General features: G+C 44.3%; 1 protein-coding gene across 2 annotated transcripts in view; it reads left to right on the top strand.

The window, feature by feature from the left end:
• The window catches only part of DROSHA (drosha ribonuclease III), an 89,391-nt gene that overhangs the window by 15,880 nt on the left and 52,151 nt on the right, over positions 1-21,360 (top strand). For both annotated transcript variants that reach the window (XM_079984907.1, XM_079984906.1), the window contains exons 10-16: positions 1,378-1,449; positions 5,160-5,241; positions 10,253-10,327; positions 12,389-12,558; positions 15,109-15,233; positions 17,664-17,763; positions 20,012-20,119. In XM_079984907.1, the coding sequence (XP_079841033.1) occupies positions 1,378-1,449; positions 5,160-5,241; positions 10,253-10,327; positions 12,389-12,558; positions 15,109-15,233; positions 17,664-17,763; positions 20,012-20,119 (732 nt within the window). The remainder of the gene's footprint in view (positions 1-1,377; positions 1,450-5,159; positions 5,242-10,252; positions 10,328-12,388; positions 12,559-15,108; positions 15,234-17,663; positions 17,764-20,011; positions 20,120-21,360) is intronic.

The following is a 21,360-nucleotide window of genomic DNA, read 5'->3' as shown; positions in this document are numbered from 1 at the left end:
ACTTGCCGATCAGAAGGTCGGCGGTTCGAATCCCTGCGACGGGGTGAGCTCCCGTTGCTCGGTCCCTGCTCCTGCCAACCTAGCAGTTTGAAAGCACGTCAAAGTGCAAGTAGATAAATAGGTACCACTCCGGCGGGAAGGTAAACAGCGTTTCCATGCACTGCTCTGGTTCGCCAGAAGCAGCTTAGTCATGCTGGCCACATGACCCGGAAGCTGTACACTGGCTCCCTCAGCCAATAAAACGAGATGAGCGCCGCAACTCCAGAGTCGGCCACGACTGGACTTAATGGTCAGGGGTCCCTTTACCTTTAACGCAAGGCAAATCCTCCAGTGGCATAGCTGAACCCTGCTAGTTCAGTCTCTGCATAGTCTTATCTTGACAATAATTGACCTATTCAGATGGTCTGTCCAAGGGTGGATTTGATTTAAATCAAATTGATTTTAAATCACGATTTAAATCACTCATAAGTAAGACTTGGTTCAGATAATTTTTTTTTTTTTTTTTACAGGAAGACTCATTCTTGCTTGCATAATCTTAATATTTACAGCCAGATGAAGGATTCATTTTTGGAATAATAAATTTTCAGAGTAGTTTTTGCAGTTATACAAAAAATTACCGATTTGGTTTAGCTGTTAGAAATACATAGACCGATAATTATGAAATTATTGTGAGGTTTAAAAAGTTAACTGTTTATATTTGGACAACTTTTCTGCTGTTTTTTATTGGCAGGAGAAAAATAATAATCATTTCCTTAATAACAATTTAAACAATTTGTATAACTAAAACAATAACATTATAGCATATGTATCCATTGTTTTTTAACTGATGTGGTTAAACAATTTTTTAAAAAAACAACAACCTTAAGACTGAGTTTTAGCACACATGAAAAACTTAAAACAAATCCTTATTTCCTGATGAATAGCCTTTGGACCATAATGTAAATTAAATAGAAAACTATCTTTAGAAAGATTTTTCCTCCAAAAGCATTTTATTTTAAAAATCCAATTTAAATAAAAAAAAATCCAATTTAAATTTAAAAAAAACTGATTTTTTATTTTAAAAGAAAACCGTTGATTTTTTTATCCACCCTAGTTTGTCCCAAAGAGGTTTATGCCTTCCCGTTGTAGCCATTGATGCACTACTTTTTGTGAAATCTGTCCTCGGTGCAGTCGGGGCTCCAGCAGATGGCAGTCTCTACCAGAAGATGTCATATGTGCCTTGCTTGTCAGGCTGTTTCCTAGCTGGCCATCTCAAGGTTTATGCATTTCAACCCCCCTTTTAATTTTGGATCAGAAGAAAGCAAGAGAATGCAGCGAGGGTGCTGCCTCTTTGAGACTGAACCTCTCTCGTGCATGTGTTTCTTCTCGTCTCTCCAGATTCCTCTGTGCAAAGTCATCCGATTTAACATCGATTATACAATTCATTTCATCGAGGAGATGATACCTGAAGTAAGTTATGGGAATGATGATGCATGGCATCTGTTTGCTTTGTGGCGCGTCAAGAAAGTTTAGCTCGTTGGTTCATGCATATTCCAAAGAAGTTCATACTGTATGGCTAGATGAGCTCTTCTGATTAAAGATGTACAGTCCTGGAATATCGATAGGAAAACATACTAATGAAAGGTGTAAAACAAGTTAAGCAAATGTTCTTGTGAAAGTAAACTTTATTGCCATCTGTCTATTAGTGCCACTAAGTGAATATTTCTGTGGGGGAGAGTAGCAGTTTGTTAAAACTGTCCAACAATATTGTTGTTGTCGTTGTTGATTAAATTTATATACAGTGGTACCTCGGTTTACGAACTTAATCCGTTCTGGAAGTCCGTTCTTAAACCAAAACCGTTCTTAAACCAAGGCCCGCTTTCCCCAATGAGGCCTTCCGCCGTCGGTGCCCTTCCACCATTGGGATTCCGTTCTTACACTGAGGTAAAGTTCTCAAACCGGGACACTATTTCCGGTTTTGTGGAGTTTGTAAACCAAATTGTTCTTAAACTGGACTGTTCTTAAACCGAGGTACCACTGTACTGCCCTATACCTGGGGGTCTCAGGGTGATTCACAGAATAAAATCAAGATAGGTAAAGGTAAAGGGACCCCTGACCATTAGGTCCAGTCGTGGCCGACTCTGGGGTTGCGGCGCTCATCTTGCTTTATTGGCCAAGGGAGCCAGTCTACAGAATCTGGGTATATAAAACCACAAAATGCATAATAAAAATAAAAAACAACAACCCAATAGGCCCCCCCCAAAAAAACCACATTTTAAAAGTGCATAGGAAGTCTTATTATTATTATTAATATTTTTTCTCACCCTCGCTAAAAGGTCTCAGGGAGCGTTACAACAATGTAAAAATTCTTAACCCAGGGATATGAGTAGGATTTGAATATTTTTCATTTTGATTGTCCCCTGGACTTCATTAGCACAGAGCCATAATTTATTATTATTGTTGTAAACCACATTTCTATTGCTGTAAGTTAAGATGAGAATAATTTCTAACTTTCCCCGTATCAGTAGCTGCCTTCAGCAGAGGTAGCATGGGATGAACTGACGGGGTGAGCTCAGGAAATCTACCTTAACTTGGCAATGACACTCGCCGAAGCTCCGTGTGAGGTTTTCCTCCAGAGCCTTCTGTGACATCACATCAGCTTACGATCAGGCACGTTTCAAGCCATATCTAGCTCAAGGGGACCTCAAGTAATAGAATTGTGGCCTTTGCTTGAAGGCGAAATTTCACAGTTGCAACTGAAATTGATGGCCGCCTGCCAGCCACCCTGGGTCCCATGCCATCTGAGGGAGGGGAATTCCCAATTTAACGCAGAGTGTAGCCCTCTGCTGAGCTCACCCTTCCCATTGAAACAGCTGCCACCAGATAAGGGGTTATTTCCACAAGGCCAAGGTACCTTTAACAAGCTCCGAAGCCTCTTAAAGGTAGCCGTTTTCCCCATTTGTCTGAGAAACGTGCCTAGGAATCTAGTTAAGTAGAGTGGAAAGAGTGATGGGGAAAATTCAGGAGAGGGGTTGAACCCTCTCCTGCCTGCCATGTTTTCCTGCTGCTGGCTTTTACAAATGGGCAATATCAGAGAGCAGCCATGAAGGATGGAGAGGGGTTCGAGAAACGAGCCTGTAGCCCCAAGTTGAAATTTACATGCATGGCTCCACCCACTTTGGCTTCTGGCTCCGCCCATCACTGCCATGCGGCCCCTGGCAGGTAGCCCAGAACGAAATGTGGCCTTCGAGCCGAAGAAGAAGGTTCTCACCCCTGCCTCACATCTTTAAATCATCATCATTTTTAATTTGTATACCGTCTTTCTATCTTACAAGACTCAAGGCGGTTTACAAGCTGAAGAAACAAAAAATGTACATCTTATAACAATCTAATGCAATGCAAAAATGTGATAATAAAACATAACTTTAAAATAGGCAACCTACATCAAAAAGTAGCATTCAACAATTATTAGAATAGTATTAAATAATAATAATAACATATAAAGGATAAACAGAAATCCACTCAACAGTTACAGCAAATAATTTCTAAACTATAATCAATAAAACAATGGCAAGCCACAGTACATAAAATAATACAATACAAATTGAGAAGCAGAGACTAGAGGGTGGGGCAAGGCAGGTGGAAGAAGGCCTTGCCTGACAAAGTCTCTTCCCTCTGAGGCTGCCTCTTCTCCAAGCTTTCAGGATGGCGGTCTTTGGATATGTGTGCGTTATCTGTAACCCTCCCTTTGTTCGTATGCTTGCTTCGGAGCGGCACGCCTGTCGCATCTATAGGGGAAAGATGCCGTTTTAATGAAGAACGCTTTCTTTCCGGATTGGCGCGTGGGTTTTTGCTTTTATTTATTTCCTTCCCCGGCCAGTTCATAAGGAGAATAATCCCCAGTTTGTGAGGTGCTGATTAGTGACTGCGAAAACGCCTTGTTACGACGCCAGCAGTGATTTATCAGCTTTTTAGCTAGAACGTGGCAGCCTCCGAGAATTATGGGAGAGGTCCTCCTTTCCACATATATCATCTCTTCTGCTTATTCAAGTGAAAGGCTGTTGGCACTCCGTAAGTTATGGCGTAGCCCTGAGCTCGTAATTTTTGCTTCCGGTCTAGATTTAGGCTTTTAGTAAGGAACACCCCCCCCCCCGAATGTATAGTAGTAATAATAATAATATTAACAACAACAACAACTGGGCCAGATGGGCGGGATATAAATAAATTAAGAAGAAGAAGAAGAAGAAGAAGAAGAAGAAGAAGAAGAAGAAGTTAAGTTACACATTAAAATCCTGTGCTTTAGATTCTTTCCATCATAATGGTACTTGCGGGTCTCCCCCCCACCCCACCCCGGTCCAAGTTTCTTTTTACTAGTGTATGTGCTATAATTTACGTATTATAATATGTAATAACATCCCGCCATCCGAACACAATGCGTTCCCTCGTCTGTTAGGCGAGCGTCAATCATAACAAACCAACAATTTCCATTGATTCCTATGGGGAAATTTCTAATGCATTCTCAGCTATGGAATTTGAAGCCCAGAAAGCAAGAAAACCTTCTGAAAACCCTCAGCCAACCAGCAAAAGACAAACCAGGAAGTAAAAAAAGGAAAAAAGCTCTCTGTTAGAAGAAGAAGAAGAAGAAGAGGAGGAGGAGGAGGAGTAGTTTGGATTTGATATCCCGCCTTTCACTCCCCTTCAGGAGTCTCAAAGCGGCTAACATTCTCCTTTCCCTTCCTCCCCCACAACAAACTCTGTGAGGTGAGTGGGGCTGAGAGACTTCAGAGAAGTGTGACTAGCCCAAGGTCACCCAGCAGCTGCATGTGCAGGAGCGGAGACGCGAACCCAGTTCCCCAGATTACGAGACTACCGCTCTTGACCACTACACCACACTGGTTCTCAGGTATCTTACAGATACCTGAATCTGTAGTTTGCATAGTGAGGTTTGGGTACTAATTCCTCGCATTTGGATAAATGTGTTTCTGCAGAACGAGTGTTCAGAACGCAGGACCTCCATGTATTTTATGAACCTGATTGGCATTAACTTGTCAAGGAGCAGCAACCATAGGAACTATTGCCAAATTATATCCTGTAATCTCGCCAACCACGTTGTTGGGGTTTAGGTACGTTGCTCATACATTGATCATTGACATTAACATTGACTCCTTTGCCTTTTCCAGAATTTTTGCGTACGAGGACTGGAGCTGTTCTCTTCCTACCTGTTTAAAGATATCCTGGAACTCTACGACTGGAATCTTACTGGTAACTTTTGAGTTTGAGAATGTGTTTGTGGATGAGAGCAGGGGGTAAAATGAAAATCCAAAAGATATTTCAGAGCGTTCTTTCAGTATTTGTCCCGGTGGTCAGAATCTCACACACCATTGGTGTGACTGAGAGACACACAAATCTCATTGCCCATATTTACTGAAACATATGCCAGGACATTTCTTTGGTGTATGAGAGAGAATGTTGTACTTAACAAGCTGGGCTTCTGAAATTAAAAAGCAACAACTGTCGCCTATCTTTTGTAAATCATCATATGTCCTGATAGTGAATTCAAGCGATGAGTTAGGGTGGCTTTGTTGCCAAATTGGAGCTACCAAGAGACTGCATGGAGGTCTGGGCATGTTTGGTAGATTCTCAAGGCTTGCAGAAGCAGGAAAAAAGACAGGCGTCTCACCAAAGGAAAAGTCAGCTTAATGGAAACTGGGCATGCTTGTTGTTGTTGTCGTTTAGTCGTGTCCAACTCCTTGTGACCCCATGGACCAGAGCACGCCAGGCACTCCTGTCCTGTTGACGAGAACCAATGGACCTAATGCTTAGGATCGCTGTAGGGGCAAAAAGGGCCCTATGGGGATAGTCTCTGCAATAGAACCGTTAACTCATTTAGAAAGTTAAGCAGGGTCAGGTATGGTTTCACACTGGATGGGGTCCCGTGTGTTGAGATTTACTGCACTGCAGCGAGCTGGACTCCATGACCTCGTGGTCTCTTCCAACTCTACCATCCTGTGATTCTATGGACTCCATAGTGAAGCATGTGTACTGTATGCAGGATTGCTCAACCCCAGGCACGCAGGATTGTCTCCACGTAGAGCTTGGCTGTCAGTACAGGTAGCTAGATGGACCAAAAACTTACACGCGGGACAGCATTTGTTGTTGTTTAGTTGTGTCCGACTCTTCGTGACCCCATGGACCAGAGCACGCCAGGCACTCTTGTCTTCCACTGCCTCCCGCAGTTTGGTCAAACCCATGCTGGTAGCTTCAAGAACACTGTCCAACCATCTCATCCTCGATCGTCCCCTTCTCCTTGTGCCCTCCATCTTTCCCAACATCAGGGTCTTTTCCAGGGAGTCTTCTCTTCTCATGAGGTCGCCCAAGTATTGGAGCTTATTCAAGTGAAAGGCTGTTGGCACTCCCTAAGTTATGGCATAGCCCTGAGCTCGTAATTTTTGCTTCCGGTCTAGATTTAGGCTTTTAGTAAGGAACACCCCCCCCCGAATGTATAGTAGTAATAATAATAATATTAACAACAACAACAACTCGGCCAGATGGGCGGGATATAAATAAATTAAGAAGAAGAAGAAGAAGAAGAAGTTAAGTTACACATTAAAATCCTGTGCTTTAGATTCTTTCCATCATAATGGTACTTGCGGGTCTCCCCCCCACCCCGGTCCAAGTTTCTTTTTACTAGTGTATGTGCTATAATTTAGAAAGTTAAGCAGGGTCAGGTATGGTTTCACACTGGATGGGGTCCCGTGTGTTGAGATTTACTGCACTGCAGCGAGCTGGACTCCATGACCTCGTGGTCTCTTCCAACTCTACCATCCTGTGATTCTATGGACTCCATAGTGAAGCATGTGTACTGTATGCAGGATTGCTCAACCCCAGGCACGCAGGATTGTCTCCACGTAGAGCTTGGCTGTCAGTACAGGTAGCTAGATGGACCAAAAACTTACACGCGGGACAGCATTTGTTGTTGTTTAGTTGTGTCCGACTCTTCGTGACCCCATGGACCAGAGCACGCCAGGCACTCTTGTCTTCCACTGCCTCCCGCAGTTTGGTCAAACCCATGCTGGTAGCTTCAAGAACACTGTCCAACCATCTCATCCTCGATCGTCCCCTTCTCCTTGTGCCCTCCATCTTTCCCAACATCAGGGTCTTTTCCAGGGAGTCTTCTCTTCTCATGAGGTCGCCCAAGTATTGGAGCTTATTCAAGTGAAAGGCTGTTGGCACTCCCTAAGTTATGGCATAGCCCTGAGCTCGTAATTTTTGCTTCCGGTCTAGATTTAGGCTTTTAGTAAGGAACACCCCCCCCCGAATGTATAGTAGTAATAATAATAATATTTACAACAACAACAACTCGGCCAGATGGGCGGGATATAAATAAATTAAGAAGAAGAAGAAGAAGAAGAAGTTAAGTTACACATTAAAATCCTGTGCTTTAGATTCTTTCCATCATAATGGTACTTGCGGGTCTCCCCCCCACCCCGGTCCAAGTTTCTTTTTACTAGTGTATGTGCTATAATTTAGAAAGTTAAGCAGGGTCAGGTATGGTTTCACACTGGATGGGGTCCCGTGTGTTGAGATTTACTGCACTGCAGCGAGCTGGACTCCATGACCTCGTGGTCTCTTCCAACTCTACCATCCTGTGATTCTATGGACTCCATAGCGAAGCATGTGTACTGCATGCAGGATTGTTCAACCCCAGGCATGCAGGATTGTCTCCACGTAGAGCTTGGCTGTCAGTACAGGTAGCTAGATGGACCAAAAACTTACACGCGGGACAGCATTTGTTGTTGTTTAGTTGTGTCCGACTCTTCGTGACCCCATGGACCAGAGCACGCCAGGCACTCTTGTCTTCCACTGCCTCCCGCAGTTTGGTCAAACCCATGCTGGTAGCTTCGAGAACACTGTCCAACCATCTTGTCCTCTGTCATCCCCTTCTCCTTGTGCCCTCCATCTTTCCCAACATCAGGGTCTTTTCCAGGGAGTCTTCTCTTCTTATGAGGTCGCCTAAGTATTGGAGCCTCAGCTTCAGGATCTGTCCTTCCAGTGAGCACTCAGGGCTGATTTCCTTAAGAATTGATAGGTTTGAACTTTTTGCAGTCCATGGGACTCTCAAGAGTCTCCTCCAGCACCATAATGTTTCTTTGGGGTTGGAATATGAAATGGCATAACCTGAGAGAAGCTGGAGCACTGAGCACCGCAACAAATTCATTGTAAATATTGCTTGTTCTCCGTGACTTTGTTTCTCGGGGGATGCGTGCCTCTGAGATTTTAATTACCATAAGGTGTGCACAATGAGTTGTGATCGTAGCGCCAGACAAAAATGTTGGCACCGTGCAGCTTATAGGAGACAGGAGCATGTGGCCGTGGCACGAGGCAATAAAAATTGTAGCAAACATCGCAGGTGGCAAGCTGTCCTTTTTTGGGGGTTGGAAATCATCCTGAGATTGTGGCACGGTCAAACATTAAAGCATCCATTCTGTCTCTCTCCCCCCCCCCCCATTGAGCCTTGAGGAAGAATTTGTTTAAAAAGCCAAGGGCTTCTCAGAAGAATCTTGAGCTGAGATATACAGGCTTCTTGTGGAGTTTGATATGCCTCAGAAGACTTGGTTTAAGGAAATGCAGGCTTTGTAATGTAGAAAGGCTGATGAGTTTGAGGGTTCTGCTTGTGTTCTTCCCTTGGTTTTCTAAAATATGTTCCCTAGCTCCGAGTGAGAATGAATGATGATCAGATTTATTTCCTTTCTTTCTTTTTTACAAAATCGGAAAGGCACATTCCGACGGTGCTATCTTGTACTCTCATTATAATAGCGTAATACAGTGGTACCTCAGGTTACATATGCTTCAGGTTACATACGCTTCAGGTTACAGACTCCGCTAACCCAGAAATAGTACCTCGGGTTAAGAACTTTGCTTCAGGATGAGAAGAGAAATCGTGCTCCAGTGGCGCAGCAGCAGTGGGAGGCCCCATTAGCTAAAGTGGTACCTCAGGTTAGGAACTTTGCTTCAGGATGAGAACAGAAATCGTGCTCCGGCAGTGCAGTAGCAGCAGGAGGCCCCATTAGCTAAAGTGGTACCTCAGGTTAAGAACAGTTTCAGGTTAAGAACGGACCTCTGGAACAAATTAAGTACATAACCAGAGGTACCACTGTATCATGAAACGCCACCAGTGGCATCCAATCTGGGGCTGCTGGTGATAATACCTATATGCCACCAAAACATGGAGGAAGTCTGTGAACAAATAATATTCCTGACTCTAGTCGGTTCCAGCCTTCCCACCAGCGCGTCTTCCTTGCCCGAAGGCTCCTCTGGTGTATTTCAGGTGTTTGGTTGATGTATCTGTCATTGCGGATCTGCAGTAGAGAATTGTGCCTTCCATGTCATGGGTGGTGGAGGAGGATGGAGATTTTAATGAGAATTATAACATAGGAAGACAGCAGGTATATGCCTTGCGTTGTGTGTACTGCACCAGGCCAGCCAATTGTGCACCGAGAAAAATCCTCCTGACCTGCAGAAATTAAGCAAAGTTGCATGCATAAGCTAAATATGGGAAGGAGCCTGCGCCACAGCCTCAGTAAATACCGCTGAGCCATGTGCTGGATTTTAAGGCAAACAGGAATCTCACCCACTATTAATCCTATCTTAACCTATGAGGCCTAGAAGTTTGCTTTTTTTGTTTTTTAATGAACTATCCACCCTAAATACCAAACCGTTGCATTTGCAGCGCAGTCATGGAATATGCCCAGCTCTGAATAAACTTTTATGTTTTATTAGAATACCAAAGTCTATAAGGATTGGGGAATCTTTAAAGAATATTTAGAAAACTATGGAATAAAAGGAAACACCTTGGCAGAATTAGACTGATCCCTGTATTGTATAAATATAAGTTCATAGGGAGGTAAAAAGAAATTATATAAGAAATATGTAACTGTGCGGTATAAAGTAATGGATAGATAAAGTACAGTGAGATTAACTGGAAGTCAGTTTTAAATTTCTTCTCTATAAGTTGCAAAATTGTGTTCAGTATCAGGAGCATATACGATGATAATTATATTAATCTTCTTGTATCTTATAGTGTGGTGGTTTGTTTGATTTTTCTGTTGTTTGTTTTATTGTATGTTTGTTTACTTATATGTACATCTGTTTTTTAATAAATGTATTTATTTTAAATTAATAGATATATATTTTTTAAAAATAGAATACCAAAGATGGAGACTAGTGAAATGTGTTGCTTGTGTTTTGAATTGCTTCTAATTTCTCGTTGAAGGTCCTTCGTTAGAAAACAATGATGCTTCCTGCCCCCGGTTTCATTTCATGCCTCGTTTTGTCAGGTTTCTTCCAGGTACGTTTTTTGTTGTTACTGCTACAGCAGCCAGGTACCGGCCCAGCTCTTGCTGAGATGGTCAGACCTGTGTACCTGCACTGTATCATGTCGTCAGACTGCAGGCAGGAAGTTGGCACAATTGAATGTTCCTTCATACCAACAAATAAAAAGGAAATGTCTTCACTTAGGTCCTTTGATTGCTTTGGTACCACTCTTGGTATGACCAATGTTGCACATTCCCAATACAGTCGTACCTTGGAAGTCGAACAGGATCCGTTCCAGAAGTCCATTCGACTTCCAAAACGTTTGGAAACCAAAGCACAGCTTCTGATTGGCTGCAGGAAGCTCCTGCAGCCAATCGGAAGCAGCGGAACCCCGTTGGATGCTCAGGTTCCAAAGAACATTCACAAACTGGAACACTCACTTCCGGGTTTGCGGTGTTCGGGAGCCAAAACGTCTGAGTACCAAGGCGTTCAGGATCCAAGCTATGACTGTAATCAAGTGCCGTAGTTAGAAAGTACTCTTAAAATTGGGCTCATTTAACACAGAGAGACGCGGGTGGCACTGTGGGTAAAACCTCAGTGCCTAGGACTTGCCGATCGTATGGTCGGCGGTTCGAATCCCCGCGGCGGGGTGAGCTCCCGTCTTTCGGTCCCAGCTCCTGCCCACCTAGCATTTCGAAAGCACTCTTAAGTGCAAGTAGATAAATAGGGACCGCTTTATAGCGGGAAGGTAGACGGCGTTTCCGTGTGCTGCGCTGGTGCTGGCACGCCAGCTGCAGCTTCGTCACACTGGCCACGTGACCCGGGATTCTCTCTCTTAAAACCCCTTACTAATGTCGATAAATAGCACTAGATTTTTATTCTGCTGTTTTCATTACCAGTGCTGCCTGTATAGACTTTTCTTGTATCATGCCTGCTGTAGTGCTGGTTTTCCCTGAACAATATTATTCTCCTGGACAAACAGTAATTTATAGTTCTGTTACCTTTCCTTTCTTATATTAATAATTGTTTTACAGATAACATTACAAAGCAACTTGTAAGGAGTTCTGTACCTTACAAGCGACTGCAAAGGGAGCCAGACCAAATAGTGAGGCCGTAATTCAGTCGCAAGGCTGAGAGATTCACTACCACATACCCAAACCCGTAAGCTATATTCTTACAGTGTGGGACATTAGCTCACGGCCTCTAGAGCGAGATGAGCACGCAACCCTAGAGTCGGACACGACTGGCCCGTACAGGCAGGGGTACCTTTACCTTTAACACAGTTACTCCTTGACCCTTGGTTTTGTGAATCAGTGTGTCGGTGACCGGTCGCAAAGTGATACCCCCTTGAAAGCAGAATTTCAAGCTGGCAGCTGACACATTTCTCTTTGTATTCCCTGCGCATTTTAAATCGAAAGTGGCCATCCGTGCCACAGCCAGCTGAGCAGTGTGAAAGAATTTGCATCAGACTTGTAATAATGCATGGTGGTCAGATTGACAGTCTCACCTAAGGTTCAAACTGCTGGTAGTCCCCACAAAATTACATTTGGGAGTGTGCAAGGACTCTGGTAAGTTTGTGAGTCTGCTGAGATCTAGAAAAAAACTGGAGCCTCCAGTTAATTCCCACCAATTTCTGAATGTGCCGATGGCCTTGTATCCATCTACAGTCTGCAATCCTAACCCCGCCAACCTTGGAATAAATCCCAATGAATAGGAGATGTTTGGGATCACAGCCGTTGCCTTTTGTTAGAGTCATTTGCGACCCAGACTGCTCCTTTTGACGCCTACTTCTGCTTTTTCTAGAAACAGTGTTTGGGATCAGAGCCAGTGTGGTGTAGTGGTTAAGAGCGGTAGATTCGTAATCTGGGGAACCAGGTTCGCTTCCCTGCTCCTCCACATGCAGCTGCTGGGTGACCTTGGGCCAGTCACACTTCTCTGAAGTCTCTCAGCCCCACTCACCTCACAGAGTGTTTGTTGTGGGGGAGGAAGGGAAGGGAAAGGAGAATGTTAGCCACTTTGAGACTCCTTCGGGTAGTGATAAAGCGGGATATCAAATCCAAACTCTTCTTCTTCTCTTCTTCTTTTTTCTTTGAAGATGGAGGGAAAGAAGTGCTGTCCATGCACCAGATTCTGCTGTATTTGTTACGCTGCAATAAGCCGCTGGTGCCAGAAGAGGAGATTGCCAATATGCTACAATGGGAGGAGCTGGAGTGGCAGAAATATGCCGAGGAATGCAAGGGGATGATCGTCACCAGCCCTGGCATGGTACTGCAAATGTTCTCAGACTTGAGTCTTCTTGTGCTGTGCCCAAACCCAGAACCACAATCAATTCCATCTCTCCCAATCTATTGATTTATTTTTTTTGCAGCCTAGGCCAGCTGCCCAAAAGCAGTGCATTGTTTGGCCATCTTAGGGACAACGAAACATTAAGAAGCAGTGATGATTGCAGGACAATAAAAGGTAGTAATCTAGGGTCGTAAGCCAACACAGCATCCATGGGTGCAAATGATAATAATAATAATAATAATAATAATAATAATAATAAAAAAAAATTTATTCCCCCACCCATCAGCCACTCTGTGCGGCTTTCAACAGAATATTAAAAACACGATAAAACATCAAATATTAAAAACTTCCCTAAACAGGGCTGCCTTCAGATATCTTCTAAAAGTCAGATAGTTGTTTATTTCTTTGACATCTGGTGGGCGCCACTACCGAGAAGCCCCTCTGCCTGATTCCCTGTAACCTCACTTATCACCGTGAGGGAAAACCGGAATACTCACTTCCAAGTTTCGATTGTTCGGGAGCCAATTTGTTTGGGAGCCAAGGCATTCGGGATCCAAGGTACGACTGTATTATTATTATTATTATTATTAATTGGATTTATATACTGCCCTATACCTGGAGGTTTCAGGGCAGTTCACAGAACAAAATCAAAATACAAAACCATAAAATATATAATCTAAATAAAAACAACAACCCAATATCTCCCGCAAACCCCCCCCCCCACAGTTTAGGCATAGGATGTCAATCAAATCAACCAAAGGCCTGGTTATAAAGGAACGTTTTTGCCTGGCACCTAAGGTTTTAGTGTCTTGGGTGTCACTAAAGTTGTCCACACTGTTGTCCTCCCCATCTCCTTCTCCAACAACACTGCATAGGGATGCCACAAGTCCTCCAGGAAGCAGATGTACACGCAGATGTACACACAATTCTGCTTGCTTTATTCTATAGAGATTGGGCTTGGTGTCCATTGTAATGCTGCACAATAGCCACATATTTTCTCTTTCTTTTTTTTTTTTTTTTGGAATGATAGGAATGTCCTGGGTTTTGCCATTGAAAGTTTCGCCTTGCAATTGTGGAGCTCAGAAATAAAGCTCTCATTCGGCACAATAGGGAAAGATCAGGAGAGGCTTATGAGAGAGCTGTTTTATTGGTGTGTTTTGTAGTTACAGCTTTCTTTGTCAGTAATAAGTCGAGGAGGAAGGAGAAGAATGGCCACAGTTTGCTTGTTTCCCCTCTTTCTCGTTCCTTCCGTGACAAGGGCACATTTTAATTCCTGCCGGTAATAAATAGCAAGAGAGATATTTGGGGGGGGGGGGTCTGTTTCTTTATATCTGAGCGAAGGCTAAACAAGCTCAGGAAGGAGAAGGGACGTCTTGCAGTACCTAACCTTTTAAATTTTTAAGAATACCTTTAAATTCTGTGAAGTCCTTCACACACTTCGAACAGTGCTTCCGCGCACACCCCTTTCGTTGGCTACCTTGTCGCTCTAGAGTTTGGGTTGGTGGCGCGAGGAAAAGCTGAATGGAGCGTGGTATTTTTGTGTGACGGATTTATTTCCTCAGTTATATCTCTCCTTTTAGCTGTAACGAACCCTTAGCAATTCACTCTCGCTTTAAACACTTAGATGTGCAGCGTAAACAGTGAAATCAATCATCGGTAGACAGTTTTCCTGTTGTCTCTCGACTTTGCTTTTAACTTCTAAGTGGGAAAATGGTCGTCTGTGGTGTGCATCTTCTTCTATCCCATGCAGAGCGAGATAGTCTTTCAACTTGCACACCCACCCTCTTATTTGGGAAGGATGTGGTACATATGGGGGGGAAGGAGGCAGGGGAAAACATTGGTGTAACGTGGGGAGGGGCAGAGTGGTGGTTGCCTTGGGTGCAAAATTCTTAGGGGGCGCAAAATTCCAACCCCCGGTGCTGCCTCAATAGAGCTGCGCACTTCCGTCGTTGGGCTCCCTTGAAAACGGCTTCTCCCTGAGAACCAGGGAGTGACCTCTCTAGACGATGGAACGACTCTTCTTATCTCTGTGGCTGTGATCTCCTGGGTGACGCGGTCATCATTAGGCGGTTGAATGTGCATGCGTTCCCCTCCCTCCCACCACCTCGCTCTGTGCAGCCCCGGGCTCCAGCAACCCACGCTACGTCACTGGAGGAAAGTCCTGTTGCATGCACAGAAATCCTTCAGCTAGCAAGGTGGCTGCATTTCGTATGAGCCTAGGTGTGGTCATTTAACTCTCTCTCTTCCCCGCTAGTCCATAACAGGTTCGTTCAGTGGTTAACGAATCAGGAGCACGTGCTCCCTCCTCCCTTAGCCACAGCTGGCTTGACTTCTCGTTTCACGAGGATTTGAAACCACGGTTGGCTTTCAGATTCGTTTGCCAAGTGGAGGCAAGACAGTGGAAGCTGCTGTCTTCGGGGCCGGCTCTTCCTCTGCGGAGAGTCCATTTTCGGAAAGTTATATATGCCTGCGATAGAGCCACTGTTACCTAAATTTAATTGTTTGATCTTTTCCCTCCGCTTGCTCCAGAAGCCCAGCTCGGTTCGCATTGATCAATTGGATCGTGAGCAGTTCAACCCTGATGTGATTACTTTCCCCATTATTGTCCACTTTGGAATACGACCTGCTCAACTCAGTTATGCTGGAGACCCACAGTAAGTAATTATTGTCAAGCCTGGGGCTGAATGCAGTCTTAACAGCCTTGCTCTTGATGGGCAGGTGCAGAAGCAACTGCTTCTGTTAAAGCAGTTACGAACACCCACTGCGATAGTACTCTGGAGAATAGATGGAAAGGGTGGGGGAGCAAAAACCAGTCATTGTTCTGCGCTGCACAGTAAAATTCTGGACTCTGAAATGCTTTCTTTTCCCCCTTAAGTGAAAAGGTTTTGCTTTCTGCATTCCTTTAATTTTGTTTCAAAAGCATGCATGCCTTATACAGTGGTGCCTCGCAAGACGAAATTAATCCGTTCCGTGAGGCTCTTCGTATAGCGGTTTTTTCGTCTTGCGAAGCACGCCCATTGACAGCTTAGCAGATTAGCACTATTAGCGGTTTAGCGGCTTTTAGCGGATCAGCTGATAAGCGGCTTATCAGCGCATCAGCTGATAAGTGGCTTAGGGCTTAGGAAAAGGGGGGAAAAAGGGGGGAAACCCTGCAGGAACTCGCAAGACATTTTCGTCTTGCGAAGCAAGCCCATAGGGAAATTCGTTTTGCGAAGCGCCTCCAAAACAGAAAACCCTTTCATCTAGCGGGTTTTCTGTCTTGTGAGGCGTTCGTCTTGCGGGGCACCACTGTATTGTAAACCATAGACCATTTATCTTGAACCAGTGCTGATTTTCCCTCCCTTCATTTCTGTGGGTTCCCTAAAGACTCAATTCCCTTATGTTTTGTGCATTGCATGATGGATCATTAACATTGTTTTGTTCCCTGGGGAGTAATCTGTGAAATGTTTGGCTGTCAATTCATTATTATTGTCTTAAGAACCATTTCCTTTTGCTCACATGGGCCAAGCAGTTGCCTTTGGCATGTCCATGACTGGGACATGAGCACTCTCTTTCCATCGTGTTCCCCAGGAACTGGTATACCAAGTAGGGCTGGTCAAGATCTGGTTTTCAACTTTGCGATATATCACCAGCAAAACATCATGGCGCACCGATATATCACAATGTCTGAAATAATGATGGAACAACACTAGAGGTGAACAGTAGGGACAGACAATATCTGGTTTTCAACTGTGAGATATCACCAGCTAAACAGTGTGATATACAGTGGTACCTCGGGTTAAGTTCTTAATTCGTTTCAGAGGTCTGTTCTTAACCTGAAACTGTTCTTAACCTGAAGCACCACTTTAGCTAATGGGGCCTCCTGCTGCTGCCACGCCGCTGGAGCACGATTTCTGTTCTCATCCTGAAGCAAAGTTCTTAACCTGAGGTAATATTTCTGGGTTAGCGGAGTCTGTAACCTGAAGCGTATGTAACCTGAAGCGTGTGTAACCCGAGGTACCACTGTATACCGATATATCACAATGTCTGAAATTGGGTGGTTTTCAGCTTTGTGAGATACCACCAGCTAAACATTGCAGTACAGTGGTACCTTGGGTTACATACGCTTCAGGTTACATACGCTTCAGGTTACAGACTCCGCTAACCCAGAAATAGTGCTTCAGGTTAAGAACTTTGCCTCAGGATAAGAACAGAAATCGTGCTCTGGTGGCGTGGCGGCAGCAGGAGGCCCCATTAGCTAAAGTGGTGCTTCAGGTTAAGAACAGTTTCAGGTTAAGAACGGACCTCCGGAATGAATTAAGTACTTAACCTGAGATACCACTGTATGCTGATATATCACAATATTTGAAATAAGGAGCTGGTTTTCAACTTTGTGACATATCCCCAGCGAAACATCTATATACTGATATATCACAATGTCTAACATAAGGATGGAGCTATGTAGAGGCATTGGCTGGCTTCACCTTTTCCTCCACATTGTGATTTTTGCATAGCGCACACACATCCTGAATCACAATATATTGCCAGGTCAAAAACTATGAAACTGATATCATGACAGGGACTTCAACCCGGTTTGAGGCGATATATCGCCCAGTCCTAATACTGAGGCCATCCTGGTAGCCATTGATAGCCTTATCCTCCGTACATTTTTCTAATGGCTGCCCAAATTTTTACCCATTGCCATTCAAGCTTTTACCCATCACTTCTGCATTTTGTTATAGCAAATCTCCCACCACCTTCCTTGATTCTTCCTGCAACTCCTCGTCGTTCGCCTCACGTAAAGGAAAAAACCTGGTATTGGGAGCATTCCAAAGGTCTGAGTCCATAGGCTGTGGTCCAAGCAACGATGCACTCTTCCTATTGTAAAGAAACAAGGCCCGTCAGCCTTTGTTTAGCTGGGAAATGTTGGCTATGCTCTCTTTTCAAGATAATGCCAGTTTCCATATAAGGATAGGAAAGGATTTCTTTCCAGTATGAACCTGAGAATTACTAGGCAGCTGTCTTAACTAAAAACAAAAAGGAAACGGATCAAGACTGATTTATCTCCCATTCGACTTCCTTTTTATTTTATTTTTAATTTTCAGGTACCAAAAACTCTGGAAGAGTTATGTGAAATTGCGCCACCTGCTGGCTAACAGCCCCAAAGTGAAACAAGCGGATAAGCAGAAACTTGTGCAAAGAGAAGTAGGCTGCTATTTTATTTTATTTTATTTTATTCCCACCCTAATTTCTCTGTGTGTCTATATACCATGTTTCGTTTCTTTACGTTGCTGTTACCTTTGCTCAAACTTGAACCCTAAACCTTAGGCTGAAGAGGGTGTTGGAAAATATCGCCACAGTTCTTTGCAAATAGCACAGCGTCAGTGCATCATTGCTTTGTTTCCAAAGCAATTTAGACCTTTGACGTTTTAATTTATTTCTTTCCTCTGCCTCATGCTCTCTGCCACAGATTTCCAGATACAGGTTTTCCTTTTTTTCAACAACAACAACAGACCCAAGAGACAGAAGACTAGGGCTGGGCGATACCTGGTTTTCGATATTGTGATTTATCAGCAGCTTAATAGTGCGATATGCCGATATATCACGATGTCTGGAATGTATCCGGGCTGCCTCTTCTTCCCCACTTGAGGGGAGCAAGAAACAACCAAAATACATTGCACAGCCCTACCAAGGCCCGATATTGCTCTGGCTCATGCAAGCTGGATGGGCACAGGGGCTTCATTAAACTGCTCAGCTGGGGGTGGGGGGCAGCCTTCAGCTGAATGAGCCCCACACGGCTTCATCTCATGCGAGGAGCTGGGGGCTTCCTCAAAGGCGCAGACAGCATCTGCAGGCAATTTGAGCTGGCATGATGCACTGCCAGCTCAAATGGCCCGAATCAGGTGTCGCGATCTGAACGCCGATTTATCAATATATCAGCCAGCTCTACAGAAGGCTGAGCTTCTGGACCAATGGTCAGTTTCTGGCAGATTGCCCTGGGTCTGACAGAAGCAAAAAGAAGAGGCCATGTCTGGGAAAATTAATGAGCAGATGCTTAGATTTTATTTCATCGGAACTGAGAAAGATGCCGCCCGAGCAGGACTTTTGGATCAGTGTGTGAAGATTTATTATAAACAAAAGACTTACCAGCTTTAAAAAAGGGAGAGCCTTACAAAGTTCACACAGAAGCATAATAATATTTACTTTAACTCGCCTGTGGAAACAACTCAGAGGCTATTAAGAAGAAAAAGGATAACAACAAGAAGATTGAAAGGTGGGATTGGTGAACACTAAAAGCAGCAGAAATATGAGATGACTGGACCCTTACTGAACTTGAAGCTTGGGAACCCCCAACAAAAATTTATAATTTGGCAAAATATTTGGACTTTATTATATGTATTGGTATAATTTGGAATAATTAATGTGATATGATTGGATTGCTAAGTGGAAAATTTAATAAAAAAAAATTTTTAAAAAAAGAAAAGAAGAGGCCTGCCGGACCAGGCCAAAGCCCGCCAGAATCAGTGTCCGGTTATCGCAGTGGCCAAACAGTTGCCTCTAAGAGCATCAGATTCTGGGGTTCTTGAAAAGAATGCCGGACTTAGTGAAACTTGATCTGACACACCATGGCACTTTCTGTGTTGGTATGATCTCAGGCCTTTGAGGAACTGCTCAGGTGCTGCATGTGGCTCCTGTCCACACCTCCAGTGTGTTATTTGCACAAACCTGGTAGTCATTTTCCCTGAACGTGCCTTATATCGGTCCATCTTAGCACCATCTACATATCAGCAGGTGCTTTCTAGGTTTTCAAGACAGGAAACACTCAGGTTTGATACAAACCCAGGTTAGGAGTGGAAGAACAGATCGATATGGTATTATTTAAGTGTGAGAAAGACGTTGGACTCTAGGGCCAAGCACTAGGGCCCAAAGGCCATTGAACTTCATCCTAGCGCATAGGGCATGGGTAGGCAAACTAAGGCCTAGTCTCCTTCTAAATCCGGCCCATGGACGGTCCGGGAATCAGCATGTTTTTACCTGAGTAGAATGTGTCCTTTTATTTAAAATGCACCTCTGGGTTATTTGTGGGGCCTGCCTGGTGTTTTTACATGAGTAGAATGTGTGCTTTTTATTTAGAATGGGTTATTTGTGGGGCATAGGAATTCATTCATTATTATTTTTCAAAATATGGTCCAGCCCCCCACAAGGTCTGAGGAACAGTGGACTGGCCCCCTGCTGAAAAAGTTTGCTGACCCCTGGCATAGGGGGTGGGTATTCTCGTTTTCTTACGGTGTGTTTTGCTCCAATGTCCCAAGCAGCGAGTGAGAGAAGACCCATTGACCCAAGACTCTCTTTTCTGAATGCACGTAGGGGCAATTTGGGTTGCTCTGCTAAGCTATCCCAGGTCTGGTCCTACAGAGATACCCCCCCCCCTTTTTGTTTTTTTGCTTTAAAGGAAGCGCTGCAGAAGATTAGGCAGAAAAACACCATGCGTCGTGAAGTGACTGTTGAGCTGAGCAGCCAAGGGTTCTGGAAAACGGGCATCCGCTCCGATGTCTGTCAGGTGAGTGGATACCCTTCCGTATCTCTAGCGAACGAAGCATATGCATTTTATTTATGTGTGTAAAATCTGAGGCATGCGGATGAGGCGGCTGGGATAGGGGTGGCGAGTGAGGGCCCCCCCCCGGCATTGCTGCCGTCTTCCAAACCAAGGGCCTTCAACTCTCTCTCAAGAACCTCTGTTATATTCTCTGTAGTGGCTCCCCATCTATGGAATGCTCTTCCTAAGGAAGTTCACCTGGCACCTTCATCATATACCTTTAAGTGCCAGGCAAAAACATTCCTCTTCAACCAGACCTTTGGTTGATTTTACTGACATCCTATGCCCTTTTGAAAATGTAGGGATTTTTTTTTGGGGGGGGGGTTATTGGGTTGTTGTTTTTATTTTGATTATGCATTTTGTGGTTTTACATTTTGATTTTATTCTGTGAACCGCCCTGAGACCTCTGGTATAGGGCGGTATATAAATTCTAATAATAATAATAATAATAATAGTAATAATAGTAATAATAATAAGCTGCAGCAGTGTCTCGTACCGAATGTAATCAAGTTGCCAAAAAGACTCCATGAATTGAAATTGGAGACACTGTATGCACTTTACTTTGCTTGCTTGTTGCTTGTTTAAATCATCATCCTCATCAAAGAATTAGCCAGGCAGATCCAATCGTATTGCATGACCTGCTGCATATATCTAAAAATCAATCTGCTGTTCTTGTAGACCATTCTTATAGTGGCTCATGTGCAATGTGGGGGATTTGAACCCTGGTCTCCTAGGGCCTAGTCCAGTGCTTCAACCACTACAAATAGTGATCCATGCAATGGTCACCTCCAGGCTTGACTACTGTAATTCGCTCTAGGCGGGGCTGCCCTTGAAGCTGTCCCAGAAACTCCAGCGGGTGCAGAATGCTGCAGCGAGGCTCCTCACGGGGTCTCTGCCCTGCGAACATATTCACCCAGTGCTTTTCAAGCTGCACTGGCTCCCGGAGAAGTACAGGGTCAGATTTAAGGTGCTGGTTTTGACCTTTAAAGCCCTTCACGGCCTAGGACCCTCGTACCTATGGGACCGCCTCTCCCGGTATGCCCCACGGAGAGCTTCAAGGTCCATAAATAGCAACACCCTAGTGGTCCTGGGCCCTAAGGAAGTTAGATTAGCCTCAACCAGAGCCAGGGCCTTTTCAACTCTGGCTCCAGCCTGGTGGAACACTCTGTCTCATGAGACCAGGGCCCGGCAGGATCTGATTTCTT

Source organism: Podarcis cretensis (genome assembly GCF_951804945.1).
Source record: "Podarcis cretensis genome assembly, chromosome: 7".
Classification (NCBI taxonomy): domain Eukaryota; kingdom Metazoa; phylum Chordata; class Lepidosauria; order Squamata; family Lacertidae; genus Podarcis; species Podarcis cretensis.
The sequence above is the reverse complement of the archived record's forward strand: the minus strand, read 5'-3'. Positions and strand labels throughout refer to the sequence as shown.